The 19311-nt window shown below is 41.1% G+C and overlaps 1 protein-coding gene across 1 annotated transcript in view; it reads left to right on the top strand.

The window, feature by feature from the left end:
• The first annotated feature begins 5623 nt into the window (after positions 1-5623).
• KLHL29 (kelch like family member 29) overlaps positions 5624-19311 on the top strand; it is a 238396-nt gene continuing 224708 nt past the window's right edge. The window contains 3 exon segments of the mRNA XM_066314729.1: positions 5624-5847; positions 5850-5879; positions 5882-5961. Of these exon segments, the coding sequence (XP_066170826.1) occupies positions 5703-5847; positions 5850-5879; positions 5882-5961 (255 nt within the window). The 5' untranslated portion in view covers positions 5624-5702.

Genomic DNA, 19311 nt, shown 5'->3' with positions numbered 1-19311 from the left:
ACCCAGGAAAAATTTAAATTAAAAGTTTGACCTTTATTTTTGAAGTCACTTAATGAAGTTGACTAATAGTCTGAGAAATCTGATTCTCTAGCTTCAGACTGGCTGAAAGCCTGTTTTTCCCTTACATTTATATCTGTGGGGACAGGCTCTTTAGGAGACCTTGACTAGATAAGGTGGGAAAGCAGGCAAAAAGCTGCTCAAAGGCTCGAGCCCTGGACTGTCATTTAGGAGACACTGAATAGGAAGCATTTTTTCTGCAGAACAGTGAGTGTTTTGGGCTTGGGGGAAGCAGGGCTGTGTTTAAATGTATCGAGCATAAAATGAAATGTTAACCCACTTGAGTTTAATACAATCTGCAGCACATGAGCTGTTTTGAACCTGGTAAGAGCCCTGAGGACAGCACGCTGCTTATCTCACACGCCGCTGGCCTTTTCCTTTCCTCTGTGTGTGTGTGGAAGCCGTGGAGAACAAGGAACAATGAGCTTGCATAAGAGATATGGTGAAAAATGAGTACCGGAGGAAGGTGGTTTTGTGCGAAGGAGGTAGGAGGATTTCCAAATGGCCAAAGTGGTTTAGGGTAAATTTGGAGGCTGGATGTTGTCGTCTGTGTAAGCACCCTACATTTTGAGTCCCAAAGACACTCGTGTTTTCATGAAAAGCTTTCTCAAATACTCTTGTTGAGCAGCTGTTAATTACCGAGATTGTCTAAAATTCCTGGTTGTAGAAAAAATGATGTTCTCAAGTAGGGGTACACTCACATTTACTTTGCCTGAGAGGGATAGATTTAAAGTCATTTTTTTTATGGTCTCTCTCACATGCTGTATGCATGTTTTGGCTTGTAGGGGTTGGGAGAGATCCTGTCCCCATTTCCTCAGAAGGTGTTTGGTATTGTTTCATTCATCTGTTACCCTCTCCTGGTCTACCCTCCAAACCCATCTTTCTCTGAAAGTAAATGATGGGGGAAGGGGTCAGGTGCATCTATAATCCTCATGCTGGCTCCTGCATTAACCCCAGTCTGAAACAAAGCGGGATGTGTTCCAGCATTCTTTTTGCAGCACGTGCACAGTGATGCAGTCTTGGGGACTTTTTGCCTTGCCATATCACTGAATCTCATTTTAGATTTGTCATGGGACTTGTATTTACCTCTGGTTGCTCGATCTCTCTTCTTTAGCTTATAGCCCTTTCCACAGTCCTCCCTTAATACCAATTTGATCTCTTTTTTTGCTTTGAATTTATCAGTTCATCCAGTAACATCTGTGGGCTTCTCTCTCTTCTTTTCTCTCTGTCTAGTAGGGTGGGGGATTTTTCCCCTCTAAGAGAGTTTTTGTTCCTTTTGGCTGCACAATAAAATCCTTTGATTCTATGTGACAAACGGGAACGCATTGCCTTTCTAGTAGAGATTAAAGACACCCGGCTACTCCAGTGATTACGTCTTGAGTAGAGGGTGAGGGGAGGCCTGTCTCTGACTTCACCCCCTTCAGCAGACAGCATGCCAGCTGCACTGGGTGTACAGAGGGATTTTCAGCAGTAACAGCGTGCCATACGCCTCCTCATGGACTGCGAGTCTGAGATGCACGAATCATACATTCTTTCTCTTGCTGGCTGTGTCTGGGTTTGGCTCTGAAATAGGGTAGATGTGTCTGAGATATCTTGAAGCTTATCTGCTGTAGTACTGGCTCCTATGTGAGGCAGTGTGGAGCATCATGCTAGCTGAAAAATCAACCTCACAACTGAGGTTGATATATCAGTAATTAGCCTAGGCTTAGCTGGGGCAGTGTCTGAAAAATGGGTAAAATCTTCTTTCTCTCCCCAGTGTTGTTTAGAGGGATCTAAGTCTAGGTAAGAGAAAATGCCTGCACATGAATATTGAGGAGAACTTCCCTTAAAGAGGTGAAAAAACATGAATTAATTGTAGCTATTGATGTTGCTGTTTGTAAGTATTAGCCATTGATGTTTCTCCTCTCTGTGTCGCCAGCAGAAAGGGGGTTTTTGTTCTATTTTGTTTTGTTTATTCTTAGAAAAAAAAAAATCCCAACGTGTCTGAAAAATTGTAGCCTAAATCAGATATTGTGGAACTAGTAGTGACAGGGTTAGGGTGGTGCCTGGACTCGACGATCTTAGAGATCTTTTTCAACCTTATGGATTCTGTGATCTCTGACTACAGTGGCTGCTGCCCTCCCTGCTGTTCGAGTGAATTTTCTGCTGGCCTCTGCTGTTTCTCAAGTTGGTTTATGCTGTCCTGTGTCAAGTTCTGTGCCGAGGAATGTGTTGATTACACTTGACTCGGGACACACTGTTGGAGAAGTTTTTCTTATGAGTACAGAATATGTTTAAAACATTATTATTTTGATTATGATCCTCAACAACAATAGTCTAGACAAAGCATAAACTCTGCATCTAAAAATACATTTAAAAATTAGCTAGTCTGTTCACAACCCACTTCTTACCTCACCCAGCAGCTATTTATGAAAACATGTTCTATTCTTTCTAATTTTAAATAGCAAGCACTAGGAGTTGAATACTCATTTATTAGATAGTTATCCCCTCCGGTTTTTCTGCACATCTTGTTGCTGTCAAGCATCTTTGTACCCAGCCAAAAAGGACATGTTGAAACAAGTAGTGTATATTTTATGCAGTGTGTTGGGGAGAAAAAAAAAAGAAAAAAAGAAAAGACTGATGTTTACCCCCAGTTTTTATTTTTTCATTGGAAATACCATAAAATACAGTAGCTGGACAAAGAAGTAAATGCGCTCATTAAGAGGGTGTTGGGTTTTAAGTAAACTTCTTAATGCGTGGCTTAGTCACAGTCTTTTTTCCTGCTTGTTATTGACGTACTTGGCTGTCAGTCTCATCTGATAGTGGAATTGCTGGGGGCAGGGTGCCTGGGATCCTGTGGCAAAAACTGCTCACTATTGACTTGTGTGCATGTGTGCCGCTGCTCTCCGCTGAATTAAATGTCAGATGTGCTCAGGAGTGTGGGTGGGTGGGGGAGATGTGATTTGGTTCTCCCTTGGCTGCCTTGTCAACGAGTACACTAATACAGCTAATGCAGATCCTCGAGCTCGAGAGGAGAAGGGCATTCAATTGACAGCCACCATCCAAACAGTCACAAAAGATAGCTTCATACGGCAGTGGAGGCTGTTGGGATTAAAAAGAAACTTTTTCAAAGGCAAGGAATAATAAAGGATATTGTGAAATTGCAGCTTGCGGTTTGCAGGCTCCTTTTTTGCCTGACTTAGCAAAATGGTTATAAAACAAATGAAAGCGAGGTTATACCTGTGGAATTTCTAACCTTTAAAGACACTGTGTTTAGGTACTGAATTTATTCTGAGATCATTTTCACTAGAGATAAAGTTGGCTTTCTTCACCTCTACTAAAAGAAAAGTTTCTGTTTTCACTGCAGCAGCTTTCACAGCACTGGTGTCTTTAGGTTTTCCTCTGGTCATTGTACAGCTGAGCTCACATGGTCGTCTGGAAAATACAGAATTAGCTTTCTGAATGAAAGTATCAGATGGCCACAAAAAATCTAAGATAGAGGAATTTAAATAAATACCAGGACCATCAGCCCTCAAATCATCAGGTCAAACGTTGCATCACATTCTACTAGAGAAAAAAAACAGGTTAAGAGGAATGTTAATTTTGTGGTCAATACCAACACCACTATGGTGTGGTCCCCAGTGTAGGCTATTGCTGGATGCTCATTCCTGGGGAGGGACAATGTGACCATTAAAATGCAGCTTCTTTGGCCTTCTGTTGAGCATAATTATTGTGGGAGGAATTTGACAGGGTCTTGTAATATAATTTTATGAATGAATTTTTAACTGAGTAAGAGTATTCTTTGTCTCAGCTACGGGTACCCTAGTGAACCAGGTGAACTTTTCATCCTTTAGGCACAATGAGTGGTTTTGTTTGCCTTTTTAATTTCTGCCAGATGAATAACTAACATTGTCGATAGGCACACTGTTTTATAACACTTCCAAGTTTTTTATCTCTCTTAAGAAGTTTCTTATCGTCAAGTTTCTGGATAAGTTTAGTTCTGGCTGCCTCCACAATCTTTATGAACAGATATTCTTACCATCCATTTTTGTATCTAAGAATTTGTGAAACAACATTGCTTCCACTGACCTGGTGTCATCATTACAAAGAACATAGTGGATCGTGTGATGCAAATAAAATAAATCAGTACTGCAGTGACCTAGATACTCATTATTTATTTATGGAAATAAATACATTTACAATTTATTCATACTGTTTATTCTATTGCAACTGCTGTAAACTTTCACTTACTCAGAAGTCTGCTGGGAAAATAGCATTATTGCCACCATTTTGCACATTAGGAGACCTTGCCTGGAAGACTTCAGTAACTGCTCTAGGCTGTGTAACATATAATTATCAGAACTAAGATTAGATGTTGGGAGTCAGGAGTCCCAACATTAAGACATCCCTCACCTGGCAGATACAATCTGTGGATAACAAAGACTATGGGGTTATAAGGACAGGGTGATCACACAGAACAATTCAGTCATAGATCACCTATGTGTATTAAGTGTTTGGTTTAGGTCTAACCAGAAGCACAGGAAGAGACAGAATATCTTGGCCTGCCCTGGAGAGCATTCTCACTGTGAGGAGGTGTCACAGAGTGAAATATTTCTGTAGGAGCTTCCAGTGAGGAGATCTAGCAAAAAGGGGGAAGCAGTATTTGGCTTTGAAAATAGAGAAGTAATGGGTAGGTAGATTTAGCAGGTAGATTTTTTTTCTCTTTGATCTTGGTGCCTTGAGAGGCTACCAAGAACAGAGGCTTGACAGTGTTAAAAGAATAAAGTAGATATTTATGTAAAAGGACTTTAAAGGATACACCTTGGGTATCCTTTGGTATCCTTGGGCAGTACAAGAACCTGGCCAAGGCTCCACCCAAGATGAACAATGGGTCACATGTTTTCACACTTTTTTAGGTTTTGCTCCATTTACATATTTGGGTTAATTGTCCCATTACAGCTTCAGGTTGTGAAGTCCCATCCTCCCAGATTGCTCTCCTCAATTCGCTGTTGTTTATACTTTTTAGGCCTGAAGCTGCAATGGGGTCCTTGGTTCTCAGGCTGGAAAAGGATTGTTTTGTCTAACTACACTGTGAGAACTTGCTGACACTTTATATGAAATTCAGAGTTATACACTGATGCAGTACAGAATCTGGAAAATGTGAAAGCTAAAACTTAAGGCATCAGTCTTTACCATCAATATTTGGTCATGTGTCAGGTACAGGAAAGAGGCTACAGAAAGGATCTGAAGGCTGATGAGAAAACTGCAAGATGGAGCTGTTGGGAATGTTTCCTGTGTCAGAACATCGAATTAAGACTTTATTATAACTTGGATTTTCACAGTTTGTGTGTATTGCTTAGTTTGTTGAAGAGTTTGGGCAGATGGTGTTCCTTCAGGTCTGTGGGACTGGGCTCTCCACTGTATCTTTGTACTTGTCTAAACTCTCTCGTTTGTGTTCTAGATTAATCACTGTGACACTGCTCTCTTCTCTTGATGGCTGGGAAAAGAGGAGAAACAGTGCTCTGCTGAGGCAGAGAAGGCATGACAGGGTCTTGCCCTGGCAGAGCACAGTCACTATGCTGGGCCCACATCCCTAACTCCTCGTGTTTTTAACCTTCCAGGCAGGCTCTCGAGTTCCCTGTGAGGCGCAGCCGCCGTCCTCCGCGATGTCTCGGCACCACAGCCGGTTTGAGCGAGATTACCGCGCCGGGTGGGATCGCCGGGACTGGAGCTCCAACGGGAACCACGTGGGCAGCACCAACTGCAGCAGCGTGGCCAGCACCACCAGCAGCTCCCGGCCCGGGCTGCTGCCCTGCCCATCGTCCCCTCGCGCCTGCCCACGCCGCCACCGCCGCCTGCACCACCGGCAACAGCGAGGTCATCACCAGCCTGGTGGCCAACTCCTCCCCAGCCTCCAGTACCAAAGTAAGAGCTCTGCCTTTGTTTTTCTTAACTTTTTTGTTGCCTTTTTTTTCTTTTTTTTTTGGCCTTTTTTTTTTTTTTTTTTTTTTTTTTTTTTTTTTTTTTTTTTTTTTTTTTTTTTTTTTTTTTTTTTTTTTTTTTTTTTTTTTTTCTTTTTTTTTTTTTTTTTTTTTTTTTTTCTTTTTTTTTTCTTTTTGTTTTTTAAACGGGGTTTTATGTTTAAGGGATGTCAGAGATGGAGCGTCATCTGCCCCTTGGTAAGGTTTGCATTCATGGGTAGCCAGGAGTAGGAAATGAATTTATGTCGGCTGTCTGTGTCTTTATAATTATTTTCTGTGTTGTGCATACACCAGAGTAGGCCTTTCTTGCTCCAAGACTAAGTGTCCCCATGCTTCTCAGAGGCCCAGACAGAGCAAATGTTTCCTTCCTTTCACCACCGCCTACATTTGGGCTTTCTGTGGCTTTCCCTGGAAGTTACTGCTCCCACATTCCTTTGGGAATGCTCTTCAGTCTGTTGACCAAGGCAGAGTTGTGGTTGACAGCAATGGATGTGGTTTCTCATCCAGAGGGAGTAGAAAGTCCCCCTTTCTGACTAAAGGTCATAATTTTGGCTGCATGGTGTTTTCTTTCTTTAGTTGATAGTTTCCTATAAGGTTCAAAGCCTCGTTCTTAGTGCAGGTTGGAGTAAAACTGTGCTACTGCTATAACTAGGATCACTCATTTGTGCAAAAATGCACACTAAGGAGTGAGACAATGTTAAGCACCAAAGAATGGAAGTCACTAGCAAACTACTGAGCTTTTTTGTTCCAGTATATTATTGGAGGGAAGAGGGTGAGTTGTCCTTTAAAAAAACAAAAAAAAATTAGCTCTTGTAGAACTGCAAAGTACATTTTATGTTCTTGGAGAAAACTGAGGTTTCTTTTTGCATGCAGATTCAGGTAGAACAGCTGGGAACAGAAAAACCTGGCAAATGGTAAAGGTGACCACAGCGCTGGCAAAGTGAGACAGAAGCGCTGCTGGGTTTCTTTTTGTGATAGTTAACATTTTCTTTCAACTTGGTTTCATTTAATAACTGAAAGTTCCAAATGCAGCAGATGTAGACAGAGGGAAAGGAGACAATGAAGTTATTTAAAGTAAGCCAAGAGCACGCTGAAATTTTGCTGCAGTACCATTATTATATTGATTTTTTTCACACTGAAGAAAAACAAGGTCAATGCTACAGAAGGAAACGTTAGCCCAGAGTGGTTGTAAAAATTTGCCATGGCATCTTAAAATTATTTTCATTTGGAAGAAGCCACTCAGATTCTCATCAAAACATTTTTAGTGTTCTCCAGATGCTATCCACTGATAGATGCATTTCACATGCTTTGTCTGGAGATGATTGAAGCTATTTTGGAGCCAAAGCAGTGGTTTCATTTATCATGACCTTTGTTCCTGGGTCTACTTAGAGTCCAACAATTGTCTGGAGCTGATCAGCCCTTTTCCCAGATGTTCAAAACCATTTTGAAGCTTATCAGTGCTAGTAAACCATGTGTTTATTGGGGAGAGGAGGCAGGAACAGCAAGTAAAGTGCCTTTTGATCATATGCTAAATGTGAACTGTCTTCTAAATTACCTTATTAGACAATTTTCTGATGACTTTCATTAGTAAGAATGTTTGGGCACGAATAGATCAAAAGCAATAAATAGACAAGAATGGAGGTAACAGGAGACACTTTTTATTCTGAGAACTGTTTATCATCTTGTAATCTCCCATAAAATAAATGTAAAAATGCATAGAGGTTTTTGCCCCAGCTTCTTCTTTTGTGAATCCACTGAGCAGCTCTGACTAAAAATTCAAACTTGGCCTGTATTAAAGAGGAAAAAAATGTGAAGAAGGTAGAGAGGTAGGTAGGTAAACAGAGATGTAAGGGCATGGTGCTTAGCAAGCTTCCAAATAATAATGTGAAATGGTGTCACAAAAAACGTCAGGTGTTTGTGCACAGTCCTGTTCACCCTGCCTGACTGTGTCTCTCCTTCACACACAGCAGACTTGCACTTGAGGTCAGCAGTGTAACCAGCCAAGGCTCTTCCCTGGTAGAATACAGCTAATGGCTAGGCATAAAAAATTGCATCCTATATTGAAGAGATCACAAGTTAGAAAAGCAATGTGGTAACTTGGTTTCTTTTAAAAATAAAAACATAAAAATACGACAATACTTTAAACCAGGCATGTGCTAAGTTGCCTTGAGCTGTGGAGAGATCACAGCCTGCCTACCTTTTGCAACCATTTTTGTCTGCATGTCTACGGGGTACCAGCTCATGGGAATAGGTGACATCAGGCAGCTGGATTTCTTAGTTCTGTTTTGGGAGTGAGATATTTGATTGCTGAGCTGCCCTTCTGCAGGCTGAACCTCCCCCAGCGTTATGGCAGGTCCTTAAACTCAGTGGCAAGGGTGTGCCCACACAAGAGGTGACACATGAAGCAAGAAGATTGATGACCTGGTTCTCCTTGTCTTATTGCCCAAGGAGATATCTACAGCCAGCAGTGCTGCCCCAGGCTGAGGTCAGAAGGGACTCTTTTTCCCATCCAGTCGCCAGTTTTGACTTCAGCATATCTTCCAGAAGCTGGTTTGGCCATCATCAACCATAGAGAGCTACTCTGTAGCCCTTCAGTTGAGTTCCTGCTTAGTAGCTATTCTCCCAGGTGAAAGTTTGCTTCCTTTTTTTTGTAAATCATAAAGTCTGACCTCAGTCCTTTCGTCCTTGATTTGTCTAGTTTCCTGCTATTGACCAGTTTTAGTAGCTCCAAATAACACTGCATCTTTTGCATCCCCTCTGTTCTTCATTTGCCTTTGAAAATATGAGTGCTAAAACTTAGATACCCAAACCATATGCACGCTTTAACGTCAGACTCACCATTCCCTTGCACAGGGATAAAACTGCTCCCTCCTTCTGTTTCCTGTCTGTATAGATAATAATTGCTCCAGACTTTTTTGCCAAAGTGCTAAATCAATATTTATTAAAATGCATATATATGGCATCATCCTCAATTATGAGTTACCAAACATCCACAGTATTGTCAAAGATTGAAGTGTCTGTTTGACAAGATCTGTCTTCTAGGTACCTATATTGGCAGATACGGTCATATTCCCATCCTTCATTCAAGGTTAACTGAATCCTAAAGTGACAAATTCAAAATGGAGGAAAAAACTTCTTTTCTCCCTGACATGTAACTGGACTGTATGACTTGCTGCGTGATGGAATTGTTCAGGGAATTTATATATAAATTGTTTTAAGGACCACTAGTCTACTTAATCTGGCTGAACCATGGTCTTTAAAATTATGTAAATGTATGTAAGATTAAAGACTTTGCCACACTTACGTGATATGAATAGAAAAAGCATTGGAAAGAGAGAATAAAATGAAACCATCATCAGGGGGAAGCTTAGGATATGTAAGATTAGCTGTGGGGGGGTTGGGTTTGGTCTGTTTTCATGCTTCTGGAAGAGCTTTTAACTACTTTCTGTGGAGGACTTTAGAAGGTTTTTATACTAATTATTAATGTGTAGGAGAACTTTAGAACTAATTATGCTTTGCAGACCTTTGAAATTTATTCTCAAAGCGTACCTGTAACCTTCTTACCACAGATGCTTTGGTACAAATCACACTTAGTGGATCTGCCACCTTTAAGTGGTTATGGATGTTTGTTCTGAGTTATTTAAACAGAAAAGCTGCCTTTTCCCAAGCTTTATTTTTTTGCTGAACAAAATGACAATGAGACTTTGTGCTGCTATAACCCATGTCATTGGAGGCTGCCAGAAAATACCAGAAAAACTATTTAAACCTCATCAACCTCTAAGAAATAGTTTGATGCTGCACACCCAGTATATTAACAGGGAAGGTGAGGCACTCAGAGGTAATGATTTTTTGGGTTTTCTGCTCATTCTCTGCCACTGTGAGCAAAGTTTCAACTCTTCTACTCCGTTTGGTTTTTCTACCCTGATTCTGTACCCAAAGCATTGGGCCACAGACTGGCACCCGGAGGCAGCACAGTTTGGAGGGATGAGTCCTTCACTGGAGCTACTTCCTCAACCCCTCTACCAGTAGTTGATAGGAAAGTGGAGTTCTTGCCAATAAACTCTGTGTTTGGATCAATTTGTCAGACTCTGAGCTCAGCCATGTATGATGACTGAGCTCAGGGCTGGTTCTGTACATGGTGGGGTTTTTTATTGGTTGTGAGGTTATTTATTGGTTGAAGGACACTATCCAAGAAATCCTTGTAAGACTACAGCACTGCTTAAGATATTGGCAACAAAACAGTCTGAAATTCATTTAAGGATGCTGCACACCATTCCAGCTATGTTTTCTGTTCATCTCAGCAGCACCTTCATTCTTTGTTGCTTTTCCGAATTACTTTGCGAGTACTTGTACAATTTTCTCCATCAAAGCTCCTGTATCACAGCTTCAATTTAGAAGTGTTCATGGGCTGTAATTTGAAATTTTATTACCAAGAGATTTTTTGGTTATAGAACATTTACTTTTATCATCTCTATATTATTTTTAAATGCCTGAAAAGATTGATACATCAACAGAATCTGTGCACCACCAGGCGAGATCTAATTTCAACCTTAATTTTAAAAACCCTTTGCTTGGAACATAAATTGATTCTTCAGCCTCCCAAACACTTAATGATTTGTTATCTCAAGGTTAAACCTATGACAAATTTTATAAAAACACCAGTCTTCAGTTTTGATAAGATTTTCTCTAGTTGAGTTCAGGGATAGCTGTGCAGTTTTAAGTCTTTAAATAGTGTAACTGAGGGTGATTGTGGCCTCCTGTTCTCACAGTACTGCTTTAGCCTTTAAAACTTGTGTGTTTTTGCTATCAGAGTTTATCTCACTGTGGTTAGCCACGGTTATTGATGTGGGAGGAGACAGTGATGATCAAACATTTGTTAACCTCTCTGGAAAGTCAGGCAAGGATTGCAGGCAAAGAACTAGCCACCACTGACTTAGCGCATCAGTGCAACTAAATAGCATTAAAAAGCAAGTGGGGAGGGAAGAAAATTCTTACAGTAAAGGAAAACAAGTCAGCGTGGCTGAGGAGTGCACTGTAAAAAGGAATAAAGGGAAACAGCACAGAAGTAAAATGTTATATTCTTCTTTTCTTCATGGGCCAAAAAATGTAGCTCCCTGAACAGCAGCCTGTCAGATGCTGATGATTTGCTGTAGGTTGCAGGATTTGTGTTGTCTGTTCTCTTTCAGGAGGTGGTGATTTGCAAAGTTGGTGTACGGCTTCCACAATATTTAAAATATTGATTAAGCAGAGGAAAATAAACACGAATTGTTTTTCAAGTTACGCCTTATGTTGTACATGACTAATTACATACAACAATTTGCTCTGCTACGGTAACTGAAATTTATGTACTCTTTTTATTATAAAACATAAGATGCTTGCATAAAGAGAGAGATTATAAATATTGGAATACAACAGTTGCTAGAAAACAGTCAAAATATGCAGTGATGAAATATATGGGATTTGCTCTTCCAGCTTCTCTGTGAAAGCTGTTCTTCCACTCCCCTAGGGTTTGTGCTGAGAGCTGGCATATTTTTGTCACCATTTCAGATAATAGCTTGGTGATTCTTTGATCTGGATGTGCCATAGCAGTCCTGCCCAGGTGCAGTGGCAAAAGCTGGTGTTAAAGATCCCCTGATTCTTTTGGCAAGTTACTGTGATGGTACACAAGGCTTTAGTTGCTGGATGTCAAATTGTAACAGTGATTTTTTTTTTTCCAGAAACACATTTTCAACCATGGATATATTTTTAAAATAGAGTCATGTCTAGTTTCATTGGTAAATGAGATGCAAGCCTGTTCCCACCTAAGCAGAGCCTTCTGATGCACATAAAGCTCTGATTATGGCAGACTATGACATGAATGCTTAGGAAATCAGAGCAATGCCCAGAGTACCTAACACTGATGGTTTGTAACAGAACAAAAGCACCGTTTTCCCGGGCACCCAAATCACATTCTCCTGGTTCTTTAGGCTTGAAAATTCACTAAGCTTTGCAAAATTTACATTTTCGGCTGACACACAATTTAACTGGATTGCAGCTTCTAAACTGAGCCTTTTGTGAGTAGTCTGCAAGCAAGGAGAGAGAGACAGAGTGAATTATGTTGGCCATGACATGCCATCACACCAGCCCAGCTAGGCTGATACCAGCAGGGTACAAAAATACCATTATAGTATTGTATTTGTATCCTCAAATCAGAGAGTTACTTTAAGAATTGCATTTGAGGAATCAACAGTTTGTATAAGGAATGAGAGGAGGAAACAGATAGATTTGGTCATTGACTCTCAGGACACATTTTTCTTCCTCTAAATGCAAATTGACAAAAAATGTCTGTGAATTGAACAGAGCAATGACTTCTGCTGAAGTAATCACATTACGCTGCTACAAAAAAGTTACAACTGCTGGGAAATATTTGTACCACCAGGGCAGAAGAGAGCAAAGGTTGGTTGTGGGTTCCAGAACTGATGTGATGAAGGCATTGAAGCAGAGGAACCAGTTTTCCCTATGAAGGAAGTGGAAATGTCTTTGGTGTTTTCCAGACTTCTCTCTAAAAGGCTATTCCTAATGATCTGTGGCCCTAGGGAGGGCTTAGACTGTGCTGATGATCTGCCACTTTCTCTTACCATCTCATTTCAGTATTTTTTCTCAGATTATCTGTATGTACCTTTAATAGTGTAGAAATTGGAGCATACAAAATGTGGGTTTAATTTGTCAACTTTTGCAGATACTTTGTTGGACCAAAATCGGTTGGAAGGCCCTGGCATGCTCATTAATCTGTAAAGTTAAAAAGCTGCTTGGGTTTTTTTACTTGCAGTGTGTTTCATCTGTTGAAAGAGCTAAGAGGTCTGGCCGGTTTCGAGGCCCAGTTACATTTGAAGATGAAAGGCAGCATTTTTGAAGCACTAATTGACATCGCCAAATACTTACAAGGTCACAAACATGACAGCTTTGGATAAAGAAAAAGGAGTATTTCTGAGCTTTGGCACTTTGAAGAAAAAATCTCTTGACTTCCAAAAGGAATAAATATCAGTCATAAAACCTAAATAAAATTTTGTTGGCCAGGATTTAAGTGCTTGATTCTTTCAAATTATATGGAGTTACTTTTATTTTCTTATTTTGTTCTCAGCATTACATCATTTTCACATGTATTAGTTCAGATTATCCATTCAAAATAAAGCAGAATAAATACTTCGTTATTCAGGAGTCATGAGTGTTTCATTATATGAAATTTGTCCCAGCCTCCTGTCAGGCTATAAAAGCCTGGGAGCTGCCTTGCCTGTGATTTGATGTAGGTTACTAGAGGGTTTGTTTCCAAGGAGCAGCACTTCTAAAGGAGGGCAGGTTCTCTGAGTCATAGGTGCATATAATCCTGAGGTTGATTGCTGTCGTTTAGGAACGTAATGCTATTGTCACCATCAAACACAGCCACAAGAAGAATTCTACAAGGAATCACTTGGTGGTTTCCTATTATTTTTGCTGGTAATGCTTAATAGGTAGGGCCAGGAAAATATTTTCAAGAAAGCTGAATCCTTTCTCAGCAAGCTGATTTCTGATTTTGGTGTTGCATGAAGAGGGTAATGTCAGGGAAATCATTGAAGGAAGGGATGGCTTGACTGAGGTATACAGGAGACTGATGCAATAACAGTTTGTTAGAGGGCTGCTCGGCTGTTTTGGGTTGGATATCTGCATACCATAATTTTTATTAAACAGGAAAAAACAATGATCATTTTAAAACCCCCACGTTTTAATTCATAGCAGAAGAAAATTAATATATGACAATGCAGTAGTTGTCTTGATCTCACCTAATTTCTCAGCTTGCAAAACAAATGAACCAAATGCATAAAAAATAAATAGAAGGGAGAAAAGCTTCACTTCTCCCTGGATTTCCATGGGCCTTGAGTTTCCTGCGTGATACTGCTCACTTGTCTGTGATAGCTGATAGACACAAAAATAAATTTGTCCCTGGGAGTGATAAAAACAGGATATTAAACTCTGCACTCTGGCTCTTTGAACTGGGACTGCTGCAGCTTCAAAACACTGGACACCAGGCTGATGTGCTCAGCATCTCCGGAAGCTCTGTCAGCCAGGGCTGACACTCCAGACTGACGTTAAAGCATCACCACGGCCCCGGTCTACAATCCTGAAAATCCTCTTGAAAATAGTGCCAAGACCTTGGAAGAGGGGCATGAGGATCTGTGACTCCGTGGCAAGAAGTGTGTGCAGGCTGGGCTGCTGAGAGGGAGGGCAGCAGACACCAGGAGTCCTGTTACAGCAGCGGGGCTCTGTCCTGTCCCATCCCTACAGGGCTCCTACAGGGGTGCAGGCATCGTCCTGCAGAATGGAAATGCACAGACTCACTTCCTTGGCAGTGGGCAAAACAGAGGTTCATTGTCAGTGCTATGAGAGCACTGTGCAGGGGGAGACTCATGGAAGGAATTCTCCACACTTTTTCCTGGCTTCTGCTTTCACTTTTCAGAAGCAGCTCTGATGAAGATTTATAAATCTCATATTTCTTTTAAAAGCAGTGTGTATAAAAGGATAACCACGTTATTTGGTTGGGCTTCCTCTTGGAATTTGAGGCATTGCTGAATGTTCAAGTGATGGTTAGCTGCTGTAACACTCTGTTCTTGGATGAAGTGGGCACTTTTCAGGACAAGATGCACGTTTACTTTGGTTTGGAGGAACCGACTATTCCAAATTCTCCCAAAAGTTGGTCTGCCTCTGCTGGTTTTGCTTGTTCTCTGCTTCTGTCAATCTGAAATATATGTGGTTGTTACCCACTATAATTTAGCGTGACCAAACTGGTTCACTTTCAAAAACAAAGCTTGTAGAAGTTCTGCACAGAAGTAAATGCTGCCTGTGAATTGGTGTTTGTGTGTAAAACGATATGCGCCCACTGTATAAATATGAATAATAATAGTAATAAATTCTTCATATCATAGCATTATTTCTTACTGTTTATGATCCCCGGTCCTTTATGGTAATCCTGAAACAAAGCACTGAGAAGTATGTGAATAATATTTACTACTACTAAGTGTTGCACAGGCATGTCCAGAAGAAGCAGCTTTCTTGGCTGTGGTTCTTGCATGTTTAAGACTAATGTACGCTTATATTACACTATATATGTATTTAAAGGTTATCCTTTTAATTCTGAAGTGTTATACAAAGGTTCATTGCTTTTAAACCACTGAAGTAATGCATCAAGTGAAACATTTGTCAGCGGCAAGTGAAAACACAAGAATCACGAGGTTGGAAGGGGCCTCTGCAGATGTCTGGTCCAACTCCCTTGCTCAGGCAGGTTCACCTTGACCCAGGTGCCCAGAACGTGTGTTCAGAGGACACTGAGTGTCTTCTAAGGAAGGAGACTTGAGTCCTCCTGTGGGCCACCTGTGCCATGTGCTCTCGTCATCCTCTCAGAAAAACGTGCTCTTGCTGTTTATAAAATCACTGGTAACATTTAGGTGGGGAAAGATTCTTAGGAGCATTGAATCCAGCCATTAGCCCAGCACTGCCCAGCCACCACTAAACCATGTCCTCAAGTGCCACATGTACATGTCTTTTAATACCTTTAAGGAGTGGTGGTTCAACCACTTCCCCATGGCAGCCTGTTTTCCATGCATGATAATTTTCCAGTGAAGAAATGTTTCCCAATATCCAGTCTAAAACTCCCCTGCTACACTTTCCTCTTGTTCTATTGCTTGTTACATGGGAGAGGAGTCTGATCCACACCCTGGTACCAGCTACAAGCTCCTCCTGTTTGTTGCACATTAGTGTAGGTTCAAGGTCCAAAACTGAGCAAAGTCCCAACACAGCTGCAGAATCTCCATAGGAAACACTGCAAACTCAGCTGCGCATGACCAGGAATACTCTGACCTAACATCAAAATGTGCTTTGTTTTGAGCAGGAGGGAGCCAAATGATTTGCAGAGGTCTTTTCCAACCAAAAGCATTCTATAATATCCTGACAAAATCCTAGAATTGAATCAACTCTTCAGTAGATTTCCCAAGGCAGAGGTTTTGACGGTTTTCTTTAAAACAATACCCAGAATCCTCATCGGCCAATGAATACCAGAACTTTGGATTTATTTAGGTCTTCTGAGCCTAACTCCTATCTTGGCATAGTCATCACGGTTTTGCTTTGAACAGCTTGTTTCCTTTAGAATTTTTGCTTCATGCTGGATGGAGTAAAACTGAATAATTTATCTTCCTTTTCCTCCAAAGCAAGCAATAGTTATACCCCACATGGATTGAGACATTATTATCTTTCTAAGCTTCCATTAATTATCTTTATCATCCCTGCTTTTAAAGGCCTAGCATTTATCTTTGCAAGGTCTTCAGGCTGGATTATAGAAGAAAATTTGAGTGTATTAATTCCATTCTTGCTTATGAAGTTCTAAACTCCATTTCATAAACATTTTTTCTACTGCTCACAATAATCCTACTGATAGTTTTCCTGGACCAAAGTGTCTGATGTGTAGAATTGATGACTTTAGGGTCATCGTGCACATGAGTAATTATCTCAGATGCACTTGCTTTTGATTAATACACAAAGATGTGTACAGGTTTTGAAGATATGGATCACATATGCTTTGTTTGCAACCTACAGAACTGCCATTTACCTTGTTTTCTCAGCCTACTTAGAAATATGAGCTGCTGTACAATAAAGTTTAGCTCAGGAGCAGTGCAGGAAAATGCTATTTCAAGTTTTCTTACATGTCACCTTGATTTGTACAGCTGTTACAAATTTTACTTTAAATCCATCTCCATAGAATCACAGAATGGTTTGGGGAAAGGACCTTTAAAATCCACCCCCCTGCTGTGGGCAGGAATATCTCCCAGTAAAAGAGATGGCTTGAGCTCCCTCCAACCTGATCTTGAACATTTCCAAGGATGGGGCAGCCACAACTTCCCTGGTCAACCTGATCCAGTGCCTCACCATCTTAGAGTAAAGAATTTCTACCTAATCCCAAATCTAAACCTACTCTTTTAAATTTTAAGCCATTTCCCCTTGTCCTGTCACTCCATGCTCTTGTGAAATAGTCTCACTCCATCCTTGTCAGCTCTCTTCAGGTACTGGAAGGCTGCAATTCAGTAACACCAAAGCATTTCTTCCCAGGCTGAACAATCCCAATTCTCTTAGTGTTCATTTCCATTTTGTGTTAAATAGATAATTCCCAGTTTCCTGTAAGTTGCCCGTGGTTGCTTTGCACAGCGACAGGGCCGTCCAAGTCTGGTGTCAGTGCTCTTTTCAGACTGGGGGATGCTCTGGATGCAGTGCACCAAGTGGGATGACAAAGGAAACTTCTAAAATAACCAGAAGTCAGAGTAGGCCAGACATGTCTAATACACCCAGAAAGACCCCAACTGACCCACTTTACTTTGTGTTCCTCTCAGTTCCCTGTGGGACTGTGTATTCCTCAGTTGTGGTAGGTGGGTGTCCTGTAAAACAGTGCAGTGGAGTCTTCTCAGGCGTGGAAACGGAAAGAGAAAGACAATGCACACAAATGTCAGCAAAGGAATTTCTGGTTAGAAAGAAAGAAAGAAAGAAAGAAAAAATGGCTCACACTGAGGTAGCCAGATACTGGCCTTGGTGCACAGAGGTTCATACCCTGGAGCTACCCAGAATTAAAGAGGCCAAAGCCCCAAGTAATCCAGTGTTGTCTTGCCTGCTCTGAGGAGGAATTTTACCTGGTCACTTTCCTGAGCCCCTTCCTGTGAAACCAGGCTGGTTATTTCTAGCTCTGAAAGCCTGCAAGAGCTGTGGAGAACAGTCTTGGAGAAAAGTCAGTCTAGACTCTCCTAAAAGGTCTCCTTCAGAGAACAGAGGGGTGGCACCTGCCACATAAAGGTGGTTATGGAAGTCACCTTGACCTTGGCTGTCAGTCTGCACAGGCAATCTTGCTTACACACCTTCTGAGCTGTTGGTAAGGGAGTGAATTTGCTCTGCAGTAAAGACCTGTATAATCTTTTGGAATGGATCAAAGAAAGTGGTTCAAAACCAGAGAGGGATAAGGCAGTAACAGCAGTTTGTGAACAATGTGCTTTTTGCATCCAACTCTTTTGACTAGGACAAAAAGCAAAGCTTAGGCAAGCTGAAAAGTTTGTGGACCATATTTCAATTCATTTATCTTTTCACCTTTCTGCTTCAGTCTCAACACTTTCTCCTCCTTTCCATGTTCCATCAGACAGTTGATTTCATTACTCTTTGACACTTCCCACGCATTCCTGACTGTACTGGAAGCACCAGCACTGTGGCAGCTGCCATTGAATCCTGGTCAGAAATGAAAACACGCTGAGCCCTTATCACAACTATTTTGACCTTCTGTTGTTTTGGCAAGTGGAACACCTTGGTGGAAATACAGGCTCTCTGGAAAACAAAGGGAAAATAAAAATAAAAACAAATACCCAAAGAATTAGGAAGGGAATCACAACATGCTGAAAGATTTAAATTTTGGTTGATACTCTTTTTTTTTCTGTGTTCCAGCCAGCTCTGCTCACAGTACACAACTGTGTTTGGCGAGGTCTCCCCAAGCAGATAAGCAGTGCCAGGGCACAACCCAAGAGCTGGAACTTGACCATCTATACCATTAAATTGTTAGCACAGGCTCTGCCTTGTGCTCAGCCTGGACCAGCTAGTGCTGTCATAAACAATTTCCCAGGCATGGCCTGGGAGATTAGCAAGAGCCAGCAGCCATTCCCACTGGCAGTTTGGATATAGCCACCTTGTGTTGGAGGGTAAAAGTGTATAATCCTGTGAATGTGGCCAGGCCATACAATTTGGCCTCTAGAGCCATAATAACAGGTTCCTGGCTCTGTTTGTTTTCTAGTTATTGGGACGATTTTTGTTTGAGGCAAGTGTAATTGGTTTTACTTGACTCCGCAGTTTCATACTTGACTGAGTTGTATCTGAACAACAAGGAGCACAAGCATATCTCCTCTTTGTCTTTGCTTTAGGCTACAGTGTACCTGTGCACTGAGATGGTGTGGTCTGACCCTACTGAAAATTGTCACAGCCACTTGAATAGTTTTGTGAACTCACTTTTCCGTTAAAAATAGAATGCATAGTCTAAGGAGTCTAGAAATGTAATCTCTCTGGAGTTGTGTCAGCTGTTTTTTCGGTTAAGTCTGTCAAGATTCACACATTGGGCCACCAGCAATTTCTTGCATAATTCGAGCTTCTGTATCAGAATGAATATGTCTGTAGATGTGCCTTGTGGCCAGGAAATTGTTTCTGTATTTTCACTGTATCTGAAAATAAGTGATTGTGTTATATATTGGAACAGACATTAACCTACATCTGG

Source organism: Sylvia atricapilla, chromosome 3, assembly GCF_009819655.1.
Source record: "Sylvia atricapilla isolate bSylAtr1 chromosome 3, bSylAtr1.pri, whole genome shotgun sequence".
Classification (NCBI taxonomy): domain Eukaryota; kingdom Metazoa; phylum Chordata; class Aves; order Passeriformes; family Sylviidae; genus Sylvia; species Sylvia atricapilla.
The sequence above is the reverse complement of the archived record's forward strand: the minus strand, read 5'-3'. Positions and strand labels throughout refer to the sequence as shown.